Genomic DNA, 18,469 nt, shown 5'->3' with positions numbered 1-18,469 from the left:
AACTGAGTTAGCAAGAAATCAAGGTTAAGGAGAAATCAAAGGAGTAGGGAAGAAACTTAATTCATCTAATTTTATGACTTATTAGCAACTAAAAGAATCTGATGATAGGAAGACTGGAATGAATAGCTAAAATGTTATTTTTAGACTATCTGTGAATTTCATTTGCTCTCATTGCCACAAATGATGAAAAATTAGCTGTCAGAAATTTAAAAGCAAGACAGCAGAACATCATAGAAACAGGAATTAATCAACTAATCATCTTTTGGAACATTTTTTTCTGTTAGAATTCTTCAGGTAATATGATGAAGATAACAATACCATATTTCTTCACAGTATCTTATGTATTTTCTTATAGAAAAAAGGATGATTTGTGGTGACCAATGACACATATTGGAAAAAAGCCAACTTTGTTCCTGGGCCCTAATTTTATTTACTGAAAGAAACCCTACAGATGATTTGCAGGGCTCAGGAGAATTCACTTTTATCTTTACAACCCAAAATGTACAGATAACTTGTTTGTAAATAACTTGCCAGGATCACAGTCTCAACTGGGATACTGTCTTAGTTTATTTTGATAATGAGAATTATAACCTCTTTACAACTGGGAAGCGGTGATAAATGGTACTGTAATTATTCTTCAACAACTCCATAAAACTGGCATCCTGATACATATTTGCATTGGTTTCATATAACAAAACATGGAAGTCTTTCTTTTTAAAGGGCTCCAAAATTTCCTGCAACAGATTTACAAACTGTTTTATTCCTCTTGCTACACAGTTGTTTTGGGCCAGTATGGAGAATATATAGAATATAGAGACATCCAACAATACAGGCAGTCCCCGACTTAATGACAGTTTGACTCACAATTTTCTGCGTTTACAATGGTGCAAAAGTGATATGAGTTCAGTAGAAATTGTATTTAAATTTTGATCTTTTCCCAGGCTAGTGACGTGTGGTAGAATACCTACCTCTCATGCTGGACAGCCCCAGCTAGCCACTGTTTCCATTCAGCCATGCTATCACAAGGGTAAGCAGCCAATACACATGCAACCATTCTGTACACATACATTCTGTTTTTCACTTTCAATACAGTATTCAATAGATTTCATTACTTCATTATAAAATAGACTTTGTGTTAGATGATACTGCCCAAAGGCAGGCTAATGTAAGTGTTCTGAGCGTGTTTAAGGTAGGCTAGGCCAAGCTACGATGTTCAGTAGGTTAGGTGTATTAAGTGCATTTCCAACTTACAGTGTTTTCAACTTATGATGGATTTACAACCCCATCGTAAGTCAAAGAAGATATGTATAGAGTTAAAAATTAGTGCATACCTGTTCCATATCACAAAACTCCATCCATTATTAGTTACATAAAGTTACATTTTATTTAATACTACAATTGCCATTTACATTTAAAACATTGAGAGTTAGATTTTTAAATATGTCATGAAACTCTGATGTGTTGGTCACTTTACAGTGTAGAGTGCACTTACAGACATGTCCTTATAGGGATTATGAATTGACTTTTTTTCTTCATTGTAGCACTACCCTGTCTCAATAGTGGCTATATTCCTTAAGACTGTGAAATAATCTCTGGAAAATACACATGTTCCCCCATTGAAGAGTGACTAATGAGAGCGTGAATATGCTCCTTTTGTGTTCAAATTTAAAGTCTTCCTCCCCAACCCAGCCACTTTCCAGGCTGTTCCTTTAAGACCACCTAAAGCAAAACTAGAACTGTTCAAACTTGGAACCAAAGAAAGAAAAGAGTTAAGAAGCTGAGCTAGATTTAATTATCTGTTTAGAGTACATTGCCTATAGTGAATTGTGTTTAAAAGTATCAGTTTTTCAGGTTTGGAACATTCATTTGATCTCTCAGAAGGGCCTGCTTTGTAGATAGATGTAGGGCACTTGTAATTTTCCAGCTGGGTTCTTGGTTTGCTTACCTAATTCTGTGGGTCCCAATGCGCAGTCCACACCTGAAAAGGGGGAGTTTTCAATGTTGTGGCTTATTAACCAGGTACTTTCCATTCACTCAGTTAACAATTAGAAAACAGAAAAAAAAGAGAGAGAGAAAGAGACAGAGAAAGCCTCCTACTTGTTTTTTTACTCCAAATATGGAGATGGAAACTATTAAATAAGAAGGAGGGGAAACTCCCGCATATTTCACCTTGACCTGGCTGGACTGGTCTGATGCCTGTAAGAGGGGGGTGCCCTATGAAAGACTTCGGGCAGGCTGCTAGTGGAAAAATGAGAGGTCAGACTTTACCACAGGGAATCACTCCTGCCCCTAGAGGAAAAAGAAAACCATCACCGTGTCTCAGACTGGAAACAGTGCCTTGTTTTCAATCCGGGGGACTGGGTTCCCTCCCCCGGCCTAGAGTGGTAGTGACAGGATCCCAGGAGGTGCGCGGCTTCTCCGACAGTTGCCCAGCTTAATACCCGCTCCCTTTTTGCGCCTAAATTTCTGAGCTGCAAGCAGGCAGAAACGCCCTCTCTCGTCCTCTCCTTTGCTTCTCTCTCCTGCTTCGCCGCACTTTGTAACTTCTTTGTTCCGTTTATTGGAAAGGTGACGCTTAAGGTCAAAAGACCCACTGTCACTAGCAAAACCCAGAGCCACCACCAGACCCTGGGAAGAACAAGGCTGTCCAGCCCAGGGTTGAGACTCGGAGAGGAGAAGGAGGCGCGAGAATTTCAGCTAGCAGCTCCGGGTACGGCCTCTGCGGACTGGACCAATTCTCCAAGTGTTGGGGAGATGCCGGACGGTCACGGGGTGGGGTAAAGGGTGAGCTCCTAAATCTACAAGCAAAGTTGGCAGTGTGCACCCGCGGAACGGAGTGTGTTGGGGGCGGGGAGAGGCCCCCATGCGCTGCTTTGTATGCTGCAGCTGCCGGGCAGTGAGTCTCTCCGAACAAAGGAGCGCAGAGTGCCCGGGTGAGAGGCTGGGGTTTGTGCGCAGCTGCCATTAGTCCTGAGCGAGTCTCCGTACCGGCTAGGGGAGCGTTGGGCTGTAGGGATTCGGCGAGGAGGGGGAAAGGGAACAGGGGGAGCGATTCTTGTTGCGCAGCTACGCATCGGGAGCTCTTGTGAACGGTGGGCATGACAACTATCAGAGCCAAGGGGGAGAAAAAGAGCTGGAGTGAGCAAAACAAAGAGCGAGTGTGGGCCGCGGTGACTTCATGCCTCACCAATGTCCCGCCCACGCTGCTCCGAGCTCTTGCTGCTGCTGCTGCTTGCCGCCGGAGCCGCCGCTGCGCCTGCAGGCGGCCGGGGCGAGGCGCTGGGTAGCGTGGGGCGGTTTCCTAGCAACTCGCGGCCCCGAGCGCGCCCAGCTATCCGCACTTCGGGAGCCCCCCTACCCCGGGGCCGGAGCAGGACCACTGCTCCCCCGCCCCTCGCCAGCCTCGCTTTCCTCGCCTCCTCGCGGGGTGCACCGCAGAGTGCGCCAGCTGCCCGGGTTCTGGACGGCGGGACTCCTGAGCCGCACACTGGGGGCCAGAAGGACGAGGGCACGAAGCTCCCGCCCCGCGAGGCCGGGCTACTGCACCCTCGCGGAACCTCCCCTCCTGTACTAGCGGCCGTGCGCTCCACTCCCGGCCAAGCGGGGAGCTGCTATGCCTCGCTCTGTGTCCGCGGACGCCGGCGGGGACTTCTAGGGTGCTGCCGGAGCCGTTTCCCCCAGCTGCTGGCACCCCGCGCTTCCTCCCTCGCCAGCCAGGACATTGCCGTTTTGACTTTGCCCGTTGCTCAGCTGACGAGGCTGCAAAGCTGTAACTAAGTGGAATTGGCCTCCCTGCCCACCTGTGGAAGAAGCTCGCGCTGATTGATGCGCCATCGACTTTTTTCCCCTTCGGCCTCGCCGGCGTCCCCTCCCACAGATGTAGCATCACCCAGTGATAGTACTTTAGGCTGGTTTTTCCCCCAGGCTTCGGGCTTTGTTTGGGTTTGATTCTGTTTGGCTGTTCACTAAGCTGATTTATGCAGCAGAAGCCCCATCGGCTGGAGAGAAACAAAAGCTCTTTTCTTTGTCCCAGAGCGGGCTGCGGAGCCTTCGCTCGCGTCGCCGCCCCGGGCCATTGACCGTCAGAGGAGGTGCTTCTCGCGGAGACCGCGGGACCCGCCGAGCCGAGCTGGCAGGGCCTCGGGGGCCCTGAGATGCCAAGCGGTGTCCGGGCCAGCGTACCTGCACTGCTTGCTCCGAGCCGCGGGGTCCGCCTGCTGGGCCTGCGGGCAACGTCCTAGCGACACTTGGCCCGCGGGCCCCGAGGTGCGCCCGGGAGTCGCCAGCGCGCAGCCGGATAGCAGCCAGGCGGCGGGCGCGGTGCGGGCTGCTTTGCATTATGTGCCGCTCCGCCCTGGCTTTTTTTACAGCCGCATTTGTCTGCCTGCAAAACTGCCGGCCCGGTCCTGCCCCGGTCCTTCGGGCGGCCTGGGTGTTTTTAGTTGTTCTTGGACTGGGCCAGAGTGGTAAGTTGTTCTGTTTTCTTTTGTTTTCTTCTCTTCCTCAAAGGTCTTGGGCTGTGACGAAGAACATCCTGGCCAGGTAAGTGGCCCAATGTCAGCCTCCAACTGCCCTGAGAACTTCTGAAGGGCGGGTGTGTGGCAGCGTCCTCCATTCAGGCGTCCCGAGGGAGGCCAGGTGTCAAGTATTTCCGCCCCGGAGTGACAGCAATAACTAATTGTACGAGGAGACTATGTGTGTTGCTCCCGGGTTTGGGGGAAGCAGTAATAGAATGGAAGTTTGGAAGAGTGGAAGGTCATATTTACATAAGCCAATTTAGGGGTTCTGCTCCATCCTTGAAGGCATCCTCCTTGAAGGCATCTTTGAGGATGTCCCCCCCCCCCATCTTTCTGCGTGTGGATCCACCTACCACTAGTATTTGATTCAAGGCTGAGGGTACATTGGAATAATGGGAGTGAGTTTTCTGGTTTTGAGTCCATGAAAGAAGAGGATGGCTGTATACAAGTTTCTTCTATCATAGGGCTCAGCTTGAATGAATTAAACACACTTGCAAAATATTCTTTAAGTCACCACTTTTTCAGCTTCAAAAAAAAAAAAAAAAAGTCCTAGCTAATTAATCCCTCAGTCACATCAAGCCCCTGAGAATAAGACCCTGAGATAGAAACCTAGACCAGGATTGACAGCTTTCAATCCAGGCAAGCCACTTCTATCAGAATTGCCTTGATTTGGAAAGGATACTTCTTTATAATGTATATTGTCCTTATTTTACAAATGAGGACAATCTCTCCCATCCTAAATCACAAGAAAAGCTCAGGTCAAATAGTGCATGAAAAGGTGTGTTGGCACTTTTGAATTACGTGCAAATTTAAGGTGGCTGTACTGGATTGTTAGCAAACAGTAAAATGTACAGTAAGTAATAGTAGTAATCATCAATTTGCGATGAGTTCTTCTTGGTTTTAAATACAGGCCAAACATTTATTTTTGCCAATACAATGATTATTGCCAATTTTTTCTTTTTTAAAATTGCTTTATCTGTGTTTGGTCATCAAGCCCTTAAATTCTCTTAGCACCTTTCTCTGACCTCTCCTGTTGAAGTAGAGTTGTAATTGTTTTGTAGACTAAAATTTTCTCTTATGCTTTCAATTGATGTGGCATGTTTCTGCCTGAAGCTAATAAAAACGATCAAGTCATAATCTTATAAGTAAGAGTTTAACATGGAAACATCCAGCTAGTTTCACTCATTTGTTGCACATATAGCTGTCTAATGTTTGTTTCAAAGGAGAGTTACCCAGTTATGTGAAATGAGAGCAATTAGAGTAAATTTTTTATCTTGTAGTTATTTTTTGGCTTATATGTTTATTTCAAAATAAGTGAAATTTGAAGGCAAAGGAAATAGTAACATTCATTATCAATTATCTCTTCAGTGGAACTATGCTTTGATTGCAGCAGATTTTCCACCGAGTATAATTCTATCTAGTGTTAATATGTGATGAAGTATTTTTCTAGATTTAGTAAACATGCACACATACACACACAAGAGTAAAGTGACCAAGATTGTGTCAATAGAGTATATTTTGTCCCCAGTACATAGACAAAAAAGTGCTACTTGCCTCTAGAATTTACTACTAATAACAGTACTTTAAAAATATTCATTGAGCTTGTAAAGATCAGTAAAGTTCTCATGTAATAGCATTGTATTTCCATCCAGTGACTATAACTGGTTTGAAGCAAATACTATGAATGGGCTCCCTTGCACCTGCAGTTGTGAAAAGGGAATGCTTATCTGAAATCCGAACAAGGCATCCTTTTCCCAGTCTCCGTCAATATACAAAGGTTTCTGATGTATACTGGTTTGCGTTGCAGTTAAAATCATGCAAAAAATTTAAATTATAGCCAGTACAACTCAGAAAATTAGAGATCAGCATAAACTGTTGTACTTTCATGATATAGCTACAAGTCTCAAATTATATGTCTTCACAGTGCAAATTAGATGCTTAAAGCTGAATAGAAATTTAGGTATCAGTTACAAAAGAAATCTTGTTCCCTTGCTCAGTAGTTTACACCAAGGAAATGTTGAGGGCAATAAAGTGCTCAACACAAGGAACCATAAACTGCACAACAACGTAACTTTGAGTTTAATTTTTGAAGTAGGATTTATAGGTCCCAAATACATAGTGGACTTTTAATAATGAATATATGGTGAGCAAGGGGGATGCTGTTAATAAATCTGACCATTTTTCTGATCTAGAAAAATGTTTTTCAACTTTCCCTGGTGGAAATCACCGACAACTGGAGAAACAATAACAGTATAAAATGGTTAATGAGTAACTGGAAAACACTAAAGAATACTTAGTGGTTAATATTTGAAGAGTTAATGTAGCAACACTATTGTTTCTACATTTGCTCACTTTGAAAGGTTAAAAATCTTTTTTTACCTAAATTTTTATATAGCAATATAAGAGTGACAAATTTCAGAAATTACATTTTTTTTAAAAAGTGTTAACTATTTATTGCAATGAAATTTCACCTTCTGTGCATAATCAACTATTTATTCTTTTAAATAACAATCAGCTAGATTAGCATTGTTTTGTAACTGTAATATTATTTTACCTCAGAACGTATTTCATATCACAAGTGTTCTTAGATTTCTTTATGCTTACCTAAAGTAAGAGGATTTTTAAGAGAATCAAGGCTTCATTTTTAGAAGTCCAGTCTTCCAAAATATTTGTACAATAAGCATCCAAATTAATTCTATCTTAAAGCAACTGAGACACTTTATGATAAAAAAAAAGTTTGTGCTGTATATATGAAAGCAAAAGAACTGATTATGATTTGGAAAAATTCCTGTGTCCTCAAATAGCTCCTTCACCTGTTAACGAATTATCAGAAATTTCACCATGTAATGGATTTCTTTGGATTAAGTATGGTATTGACAGTAGGTTTCTTTTAATTTTTAACTTTATATTTGGAAATTTTCAAACACATACAGAATTAGAGAAAATGGTATAAGGAATCACCCATCACCAGGCTTCATCAACTATCAACTCAGGGCCAACTTTTTTCATCTCTTCCCCTACTCATTTCATGTCCTTCCCCCAATAAGATTATTTTGAAGCAAATTTCATATCATTTTATCCTAAAATATTTCAGTAAATCACTGGAGGAGACACACTATCATTTGTCTCACAGCATGAATTTTTGAGTTGAAATTTAGGACTACAGGAGTGTTTACTATGCTTAAAGGAAGAAATGCAGAAGTGAGGGAGGAAGCAAAGACAAAGATAGTTTCAACCATTTACTTTTCAATGATTCTGTTATGGCTGCATTAAAAATATTTCTCTTAAAACTATGCATATGTAACAGCTTTTTGGTATGCATGTATATGAAAAAGAAAAAATAGCATGAATAAATCTACTTCCCCAAACGAACGTCAGTTATTTTATCCCAGTGGAATCATAGGTATAACTTGTTTTGGGTTTCAGTTTTAAGGATTGTTCCCCCTGTCTCTGGAATCGTCACGTTTTTCTCCTCTCTACTGGATCATCTATAGCATATGCATACCCATACATGTTGTAATATCTCTCATCTTCTATTTCTCACTTTCCTTTTTAGCAAAAATCCTTGAAAGAGCTGTCCATTTTTGCTGTCTCCAATTCTCCTCACCTTCTCTTTGAATCCACTGCAGTCAGGCTTGTGTTAATCACATACCGTCCTGTTAAGATCGCAGTGCCCTCCCTATTGCCACAGCGGATAGCCCGTTTATAGTTTTCATCCCACTGGCCTATCAATGTCAGCAAGTTGACACTGTTGACCACTCCCTCCTTCAAAACACTTCTTTCCTTGACTTCCTGAACCCACATTCTCTTGGTTTAAGCTCCTTCTCTCTCTCTGATGTTGGTTCTTCCTCCTGTCCCAACTCTAAATGTCAAAGTGGCTGAGGACTCAGTCCTCAAACTTTCTTTTCTGGATATATACTGAGTCTTCAGATGGACTAATGCAGTTTTGGGTCTTAAATACCACTTGCATGCTGACAACTCCAGTCCTGACCTCTTCTCTGATCTCCAGAGGGGATAGCAAACTACCTATTGGGCATCTCCACCGTATGTCTAAAGGCAAAATCAACCTAATGTATTCAAAACCAAACATCCAGTTTTCTCCCCCAAGCTTGCTTCTTTCATTCTCTTCCTCATCTCACTAAGTGATCAGCCACACTTCCAGTAGTGCAGGGTAACACTTTGGTGGCATCCTTGATTTCTGTTTCTCTCACATTCCACAGTCACTTTACCACCTCCACTGCCACCACTCTGGTCCATGCCATTTTTTGCTTGAACTATTGAATGCCTACTAAACAGTCTTCTCTGCTTCACGGTGCAGCCAGACTTACCTTTTTAAAATGTGCCTCGGATTCTATCACTCCTCCCCTCAGAGCTCTCTACATGGTTTCTTCTCATCTATCTCAAATTGAAGGCCAAGTCTTTACATGGCTTCCAAGATCCTGATGACTTCCTGACCTCACCTCCTTATTCTCTTTTCCTCTCTCACTCTGTTCCAACACCACTGATCCTTGCTATATCTTGGATGTACGATGCATGATCCTACCTCCAATCTTGAACTCACTATTTCTCTGCCTGGAATGTGTTCCCATGAGATATATTTCTGATTCCCTCTCCCTTAGTTCTTCCAGATGTCTACTCAAATATCCTCTTATCAAAGAGGCCCTCTCTGTCCTCCTTATCAACACTATCTAGTGCCTTACCCTGGATCTTTATATATATATATATATATTGTAGCATCCCTGATATATTATGTATTTGTCTACTGTCTTTCTCTCTTGCTCCCAACCCAGCAACTACATTATAGCTTATAAGGGAAGATACTTTGCTCTCGTTTTAGTTATGGAAATGCCAGTTATGTAAAAGATGCTCAATACATATTTGTTGAATGAATGAAAGAATAAGTACATTTCTTCTCAGTTTTGTTGTCACATTGATTCTCTGTTCATTCCAAGACAGGGCTTCATTTATTTTCTCTCAATCTCTCTAATCTTTATAACAAACAGATGAACTGAAGAATCAAGTCCCACTGTATTTATTAGATAATAATAGAACCTTCTTCCAGAAGAAAAATAAAGGTATTTCTATATTTAGTATAAACATGAAAAAATTGCCTAATAAGCCAATTTTGCTGTTAATTTTTTGTCCATTCACATTTGATAAAAGTTGAATGAATCTTGTAACCTCTTTTTTTTTTTTTTTTAAAGTATACCATATCTTCAAGTGGTAGAAACATATATACAGGACTCTAAAAAGTAGGACTGACCGGGGTGCCTGGGTGGCTCAGTCGGTTAAGCATCTGCCTTCGGCTCAGGTCATGATCCCAGGGTCCTGGGATCAAGCCCCACATCAGGCTTTCTGCTCAGTGGGGAGCCTGCTTCTCCCCCTCTCTGCAGCTCCCTCTGCTTGTTCTCTCTCTGTCTCTTTCTCTCTCTGGCAAATAAATAAATAAAATCTTAAAAAAAAAAAGGTAGGACTGACCAGGGCACCTGGGTGGCTCAGTCAGTTGAGCATCCAGGTCTTGGTTTCAGCTCAGGTCATGATCTCAGGGTCTGGGATGGAGCCCCCTGTTGGGCTCTGTGCTCAACCAGGGAGTCTGCCTGAGGATTCTCTCCCTCTTCCTATGCCCCTCCTCCCCACTTGCTCGCTCTCTCAAATAAACAAATAAATATTTAAAAAAAATTAAGACCGACCAGGTATAAAAGAAATAATTGTACCAGCTGATAATTTTTTCCAATGTATGTTTAAGTTTTAAAGATAAATTATTTATTCATGAACATATACAACTGGTAAGCTAATTAAGCCTTAATTAGACCAAAAACAAAATTAGTTAATAATTTTAATGAACAAAGAGGAGTTGGGAGGTATTATTTAGGAGAGTAAAGGTCATCTTTGAATAGGTTTTAAATTTTTTTTTTTTTAAAGATTTTTATTTATTTGTTTAACACAGAGAGAGAGAGCACAAGTAGGCAGAGCAGCAGACAGAGGGAGAGGGAGAAGCAGGCTCTCCGCCGAGCAGGGAGCCCGATGCGGGGCTCGATCCCAGGACCCTGGGATCATGACCTGAGCCGAAGGCAGCTGCTTAACGACTGAGCCACCCAGGCACCCTGAATAGGTTTTAATATAGGCAATAACAAGATAAATACGATAATCAGTTTTCATTCCCATATTTTTATGAGGCATGAGAAATATGATATAGCAACACTATATTGCCTTTTCAATCTTCCTATTCCCCATTTTGAATGAACCTTCCTCAAAACAAAGTATTTGAGATAACCTGTCTTTGTTGCTCAACAGTTGAGAGCCTTTTCTGCCACGCCTGTTAAATTTGACCTATCCAGGTATCAACAGTTGGGTGTTAAATTCCTCATTTTGTTCACCACCACCACCACCCCCCCACACACACAGTCATTTTACTTTTCACTAGCTGGGTGTCAGAGGGTATTGTTTTGATCTAAGTTTCTTTAGACTCTAATAAACAGGAGCCAATCCTCTACAGGGACCATCAGTTTTCTTGAAAAGTAATAAACTATTTGCCTTGTTATGTAGTCTTTCTCTTGTCTGTACTTAATAAGCTAAGATGCTCAAAGCATCCCCCTTGAAAATGCCTGTTGTATAGCAGTCTGTCATTTAAATGATGTCTTTTTGCTGGTTTGGTGAGTCTCATTGAGTAACTGCTATAAAAATGGTGTTACTTGTGATATTATTGAATCTTACCTTACCAAACTGACATAAGGAAATAGTCTTTTTATATGTTCATCAAATAACCTAACGATATTCATAACCAACCCTGTACTGTATATGCTTAAGTCCTTCTTGGTCCTCAAAACTAGTCCCTGTTGCAGCCCAAATCTATACATTTAGAGTTTTGCCAGCATGAGAATGCTGAGCCCTATATACCTTCTCCAGTTATATATGAAATGCATTCTGGAAGCTGTATATTGATTATGAAATAAAAGCAGCCATAGAAAAAATAATATTTTATGATGATTCATATTGTATTTTATTAAATTGAACAATTAAATTACTGAGCTTAAGTAAGTGACCTAATTGTTAATCTCTAAAAATGTCACTTTCCCCATTATATCCTAAAGAAGTCATGTAAGTGTGACTTCTATATGTAGTGGAAAGAAAGTATAATGCTCATGTCATGTAACAAACACTTGGGTAGCTCTCATTCTATACCGTTCACTGATCTAACTGATGCACCACATTAATTTAATCTTCATACTAATACTATAAGATAGGTAGAATTATCATCTTTGTTTTAGAGATGACAAAACTGAAGCACAGAGGAGATAACTGGCTCAAAGTCACCTAGCTAGTAAGTAGAAGAGATGAGATTTGAACTCTGTTATGTTGCCTCTTACCTTCTTCAAAAAATTTCTGGATGTTGCTCTAAGTTATACATTCACTGTGACTGTCACATGAAAGAGGACCTTCACACACTCCTGTGGGGATTCCTGAGTCCTACCCTGTAACAGTGTTACTGGCACAGAATAACTACAGATGGGAATATACTGATTTGAGAACTGGGGGCATGATCAAAGCATACCTCCGGTGGAAGCTCCCAAACGCTCTCAGCTCATCTTAAATATACCTCACTATGGTTAGTTTCCTGTCATAGTGAGAATGGAGACAAGACATGTGGCTTTATGGGAGTAACCTGGAATGTAACTGTGCCTCACACAGGATTTCCAATGTGTTACAGATGTGTATGACTTGTGGTTATGAGAGAGAAAGAAAAAGAGACTGATCTACTAAGTATGTGGTTACCTGTTCAGTCAAAAGTGTTCAGAGGGACAAAATCACAGTGTATGAGTCAGACTGCTGATCATCATAAGACTTGTGACATTCCTAGCTGCTTGGAGCTACTCTATTATAGCTTGATACTTTATATTGTTTAATATATTTAATTATTTTGTCTCCATGAATTTTTACTAAAGTAGGTAATTCTTTGGCTGTTAAATATTTGCAGTGATTAGCCATGTTTAGCAGTATTGGTTATTTAGAGCATTTCCAGTATATACTAGGCTGAGGGAATATACTACAATGCTTTCTTCAGGCATAAGTTTTTGCTGTTGATTTTTTTTTTTTTTGCAGTTTTATAATTTTATTTGACAGTCAGCAGTTAGTTTTCATCCATATTGACTATAGATTTTTGAAAGCTGTGACAGGTACATGGGTAACCAGAAATATAGAGCTTATTTAGTGAATCTTCATCTTTATGTGTTCTGGACAACCAAATACATATTCAGTGTAGGACATTCCTTATTCCTTTGACCCAGAGAGCTCTGTTGAGCCTGGTGTCAATGCACATACCTAGAGTTCCCTTTTCCTTCATGGAAAATTTCCAGGCCTTCTTTGAGTGCCTGAGGGGCATGGTTCTTAAAGTCCATTCCATGGATGCACTTTTGAATGCCCTTAGTGTATTCCCTGGTCACCCTCTCATTAAGGGCATGCCCTTCTTATCCTTGTCACTCTTCTTTGAGGGGGCCATCCAAGGAACACAAGGGATTATGTCCCTTCAGGGAGAAGTTTGATGCTGAGACATCAAAGGCTCTACCCAAGCACTAGGAATACAGTAGAGAGCAAAACAAAATTCCTTCTGTCATGATGCTTACATTCTAATTGAAGAGGATAAATATATGTATTATGCATGTGCTTATGTGTATATATAAACATATGTATGATAAAATATATATTTTATATATATAAAATCTAACATACATATTTTATTACATATGATATGTATATGTCATATATATACACATATGGTAAAAAGAAGAAAAAATAAAGCAGAGTGAGAAATTGTCCTGAGAGAGAGAAAGACTGAGAGAGGCTGTTATTATATATGAGAGTCAGAGCAGGCTATTTTAATAAGATGACATTAAATTTTTAATTTTTTCTTTCTACGGTCCACTTAAGGCATTTCACAATCTTTCCTATGGTTCAGCTCCTCTAAAAAGGAGGGGAAAGATATGTTAGGATTTCCAAATTGATAACAATAATAGGAATTTTCTTCTCCTTTGCTATTAAAGGTGATCAAATTCTCACTTATGGTTAGGAAGAGAAGAGATGTAAGGTAGTGAAGGGGTGACAAGATGATAAATAAGTGGGTGAGACTAGGTAAGATGTTTAAAGGAAAATGGAGATTTTTATTTTTTTAACATCAATTCTTTGTCCATAATGGTTTCTCAAGTTTATCTCCTCTTTTTAATACAATGCTGCTAGAGTAGGGAAAGCCTGAAGATTCTATAAGCTTCCTAACTGATCTCCAGCATTTCAAATCTTTGTCCACATTTTTCCTTTCTACTCAGAACCTTCTATGGCTCCCAGTGTCTTCAGGCTGTTCCACATTGCAGACAGATTCCTACCAGAGCATCTCATGCCTAACCCTCTGAATCCTTGTTCATGTCTCATGTCCCATCACACCCACCTATGACCTTCTTAAGAGAGAAACTGCAGGGCACCAGAGTGGTGCAGTTGGTTGAGCAACTGACTTTTGGTTTCAGCTCCTGTCATGATCTCAGGGCCCTGATCTCAGGGTCTTGAGATCCAGCCCCGCATCGGGCTCCACACTCAGCATGGAGTCTGCTTAAGACTCTCTCTCCCTCTTTCCCTGCCCCCCTTCCTCGCTCTCTCTCTCTCTTAAATAAATAAATAAATCTTAAAAAAAAAAAAGAGAGAGAAAGAGAGAGAAACTTCCTGATGGTTCTGTGTCTCCAATGCCTGGCATACAGTAGGTCCTAATAAACTATTTGAAATAAATGACTCAATGAGTGAGGTGAGGATAATAGTGATTAGCTTAAAATTGGGTATCTAAGCAAATAAGCCTCTTTAGCTCTAATCCTCATTCGAATTTGAACTTGAAGAAATAAAGTTTTCTTTTAAAAGTGAGTTCTACTATAAAAGTTTTAATGCCATAAAATACACTTGTTTCTGCTTTCTCAGTCCACTCCAGAGAGCAGTTTCTTGGCTTTATAGGCAAATCTTTAGCAGAGATCAAAATAGAGATTTTATTTTTTTTAATCTACTTTTTATAAAATTGTTTTCCTTTTGAATTTCTGTGATAACTACTTTCATTGTTGATAATTAAGTATAAAAAATAATCCTGATCCTCTACCCTCAATCTGTACTTTAAAATTGATTTCTATTTAGATCATACAAACTGGAATTTAGAGTCATTTAACCAAATACTAAAAATGGTATTGAAGACAGACTATTCTAATCCATTTAATCATTATTCATTCATATTTTCTTAAAACATCTATAGCTTTGTGTCAGGCATGGTTCTGGGTTCTGGAGTTAAAAGAGTAACAATAGTTAACATTTGTGAAGTATTTTCCGTATGCCAGGTGCCCTTCTGTACATATGGTGTAAAAATATATCCTTCAATGCCCACAACCCTCCGAGGTATGTACTCTGATAATTCCCATTTTATAGTTAAGCAGACTAATTAAAGAGATACTGAATAACTCCTTCAAGATCTCTTAGCTAATAAGGAATGTGACTCTACACCCTCAATCATCATTACAGACTGTCTTCTAGGGGTGAGAAGAGTCCCTCCTCTGGCCCTCCCCACAGGCAAGTTATCTATGTTGTAGGACTATTCAGAGTCTTTGGTCCCCTTCTAGATCATCTCCAGGATTCTCTGCCCAAACAGCCCCAAATTACTTTCAGGGCCATCCTTTGGGTAGACTGTGCTACCCGTGTGCCAAACTCCAAGAGAGGGGAAGTAAACAGAGCTTGGAAATGCACGCTGGAGTGTCCATGCTGGTAAGTGATAGGCTTCTTGCAATGCAGAATAAAACTAGAAGTAAGAGAGAAATGGAGCAGATCAGGGGCTGGAGGGGCAACACTTTATACAGTGCCAAGTTGCCAGACAGAAATCTAAAGAGTCTGAAATTCTAAATTCAACCTAGCCTTCTAGCATATTATCAGTGTATATTTATCAAGATAAGAAAATATAACTTATTTTATTTAATGATTTCTTAGTCTGGGTTGTAACTGTTAAATATTTAGTCTTGTTAGGCCCACCACCATTTTTACTCTTGCTCTGGGCCCTAAAGAAGTTAAGGACAGACTTGTCTAGTAATTTATATATTACTCTAGGAAGAGTGACAAACAATGAAAACACCAGTGCTTATTGCATAAGGAAAACCACCTCATGTCAAGGTGCTTTTATTTGTTAGTAACGAAATGCCTTTTGGTAAACTCTAAGATGTGAACAGATTACCCTGAATCCTATTTTCTTGCAAAGAGTGTTACAGTATGAGTCTAGTGTATGCATATTTTTAATTTAGTTTTTCCTTTTTATTTCCCCTATTAATTTAAAATATGTCACAGAAAGGAATATTTTACTGACATGAATTAGCCAAATTTGGTTGAATTATTCAGCTGGCATATATTTAATATCTATAAGTGAATTAATAGGTAAACATTTCCATACTACATTCATGGATTAAAGGCCTATTTTTCATTTTAAAAATCAATCTTGGGGCACCTGGGTGGCTCAGTCTGTTAAGCGTCTGCCTTCGGCTCAGGTCATGATCCCAGGGTCCTGGGATCGAGCCCCACATCAGGCTCCCTGCTCTGCGGGGAGTCTGCTTCTCCCTCTCCCACTCCCCCTGCTTGTGTTCCCTCTCTAGCTGTGTCTCTCTCTGTCAAATAAATAAATAAAATCTTAAAAAAAAAAAATCAATCTTAATGTGACCTCCTTTCTGTTCAGAGTAAGTAAATTAGTATAATTTACATATCAAAGAAAAATAATGAAAGTCAAATGGTTTCCATTGGGATTTTATAATTTAATTAAAACAGTCCTACCTTTCAACAAAAGTACTGGGATCAATTCATGCGAGGAAACTACTAATATTAAACAGACTTATTAAAATTACCTTCCCGGACGCCTGGGTGGCTCAGTCAGTTAAGCGTCTGCCTTTGGCTCAGGTCATGATCCCAGGCTCCTGGGATGGAGTCCCACAAGTCCCACATTGGACTACTTGCTCAGCAGGGAGCCTGCTTCTGCTTCTCTCTCTGCCTGCCTCTCCCCCTGCTTATGATCTCTCTCTCTCTCCCTCTCTCTCTGACAAATAAATAAAATATTTAAAAATAAATAAGTAAATAAAATTACCTTCCCTAAGTTATTTTTTAGAAGTTCCCAACTAAAATTAGTTTAGGAAATAAGAGTAAGATCATTAAATTAGAATTGTAATGTTAAATTATAGTGGTCTTATTGTATATATACTCAAGATGATTTTTAAAAATGCTTTTGAGTGCTTGTTATTTAAAGTGCTAAATGTTCATATTTTATTTTTTTTAAGGATTTTATTTATTTATTTATTTGAGAGAGAGAGAGAGAGAGAGAGAGAAACAGCAGGAGAGGGGAGAGGGTCAGAGGGAGCAGCAGGCTCCCCGCTGAGGAGGGAGCCTGATGCGGGGCTCGATCCCAGGACCCTGGGATCATGACCTGAGCCGAAGGCAGTCACTTAACCAACTGAGCCACCCAGGTGCCCCTAAATGTTCATATTTTAAAACAACATAGAAGGTTTTAAAAAGTGGCCTTTTATGATAACCTTATCAATGAGCCAACAATCATTACTATAGTGGTTTTGGAGAAGTGTTATCTCTCTTTCCCAGGTGTTTTTATTATTTTGTTTTACTTTGTTTTTTTTTTAATCAACAAATACTGTTCCATTTGTCAAAGTCAGTCTGTTGCCATTCCAGGTCAGTACTGGTGCAGTTTCATTTAGAAAACTGCCTCTCAAAATCACAGTCCCCAGATTGTATGGAGAAAGGAAAAGTACCTGCCAAGGGCTAGTTCAAGCCAAAGTCCATGGGAGAGACCAAGTTTAGAAGTGGAGGGGAAGTCTGGTAATGAAGGCAGAAAGATGAAAGACAAGAAATGTCAGCTGTGAAGAAATAAATGTACCAAATATGTCTTACTAGGTATGTGAAGTGGGCAGTTGCTTTTGGCCAGGGATGTTTTGATGTTTTGCGTGGTTTGGGATCAAACTTCCTTTTATGATAGAAAAAATAGCTATTTCGAGATATGCCAATGGTAAGGTGCAGCCACAGTTGAGGTACTGTTTGTTCCACATACACATATGGTACCAGGGTCCTACCCTTTGAATTGAACCACAAACACTTTCCCAGATACAAGCATTTTTCCTGATTTGAGTGGAGAGCATATATTTAGTAAAATTCCCTAGTAACTGTGACAGATACTGGGTAGAGAAAGGAGCTGGGTGGAAAGCTTCTTCTTATGGAATGAGGGATTACCACTATGCTCCAAAGCAGACTAAGAATATTATGAGGTTGAACAAGGAAAGTAGTTAAAAGAAGAATTCAAAATTCTACAAGATTAGGCTGACAGTAGGTACCTTAAGGAATGCCAAACTAGGAAATGTCTTTCCTTATTGCCAGCTTGCTAGGAGGCTGGACTGGCTCTGCCTGGTGGTGTAAGGTATTCACTGACAGCAGTAGAACAAAGAATGGGAGAAAGTTTTCGGGTGTGTAGGAATTGCTGTAGAACTGGCTGTTCTAGTTGGAAACAAAGAACTCACTGTAGCAGAACTGTATTGTTGGCAGAAAAAAAATGACCTAGCTGGTCTCTTTTTTAGTACAAGGCATACCTCCCAAGGTGTTGCTTTATTGTCTTTGTGTGCATTTGGTCTGAACTTTTATTGAATTTATTGAATTGAAGACAAGCGGAATGTAATTTGCAAAAGAAAACCCTCTAGAAATGATAGATGGGGCTTAAGTTCCAAGGGAATTCATTTGGAGGATAGTAACACTGAAAAAAACCCTCAAGAAGAGAGTAAGTTTCAGGCCGTCTGAATTTTGGTTAAAAAGGTCCCTTTTGGGAGTGTTTCAGCCATAACCATCTAGAACCAGAGCCTTAAGGTGAGGGCCAACGTAAGATAACCACAGTGCCTAACGTCTGAAGTTGGTAA

General features: G+C 40.4%; 2 protein-coding genes across 3 annotated transcripts in view; one reads left to right on the top strand and one right to left on the bottom strand.

The window, feature by feature from the left end:
* The window catches only part of MACC1 (MET transcriptional regulator MACC1), a 224,356-nt gene that overhangs the window by 167,324 nt on the left and 38,563 nt on the right, over positions 1-18,469 (bottom strand). The gene's annotated exons all lie outside the window — the stretch shown is intronic.
* Positions 3,226-18,469, top strand: part of ITGB8 (integrin subunit beta 8) — a 78,570-nt gene continuing 63,326 nt past the window's right edge. The window contains exon 1 of one of the 2 annotated variants that reach the window (XM_032401966.1): positions 3,226-4,466. In XM_032401966.1, coding sequence (XP_032257857.1) covers positions 4,340-4,466 — 127 coding nt within the window. In that variant the 5' untranslated portion in view covers positions 3,226-4,339. The remainder of the gene's footprint in view (positions 4,467-18,469) is intronic. The other variant, XM_032401964.1, reaches the window with a different exon arrangement.

The sequence above is a fragment of the Phoca vitulina genome, unplaced genomic scaffold (assembly GCF_004348235.1).
Source record: "Phoca vitulina isolate PV1807 unplaced genomic scaffold, GSC_HSeal_1.0 scaffold4, whole genome shotgun sequence".
NCBI classification, from domain to species: Eukaryota; Metazoa; Chordata; class Mammalia; order Carnivora; family Phocidae; genus Phoca; species Phoca vitulina.
Note: the sequence above shows the minus strand (reverse complement) of the source record. Positions and strands in the feature narration are given on the sequence as shown.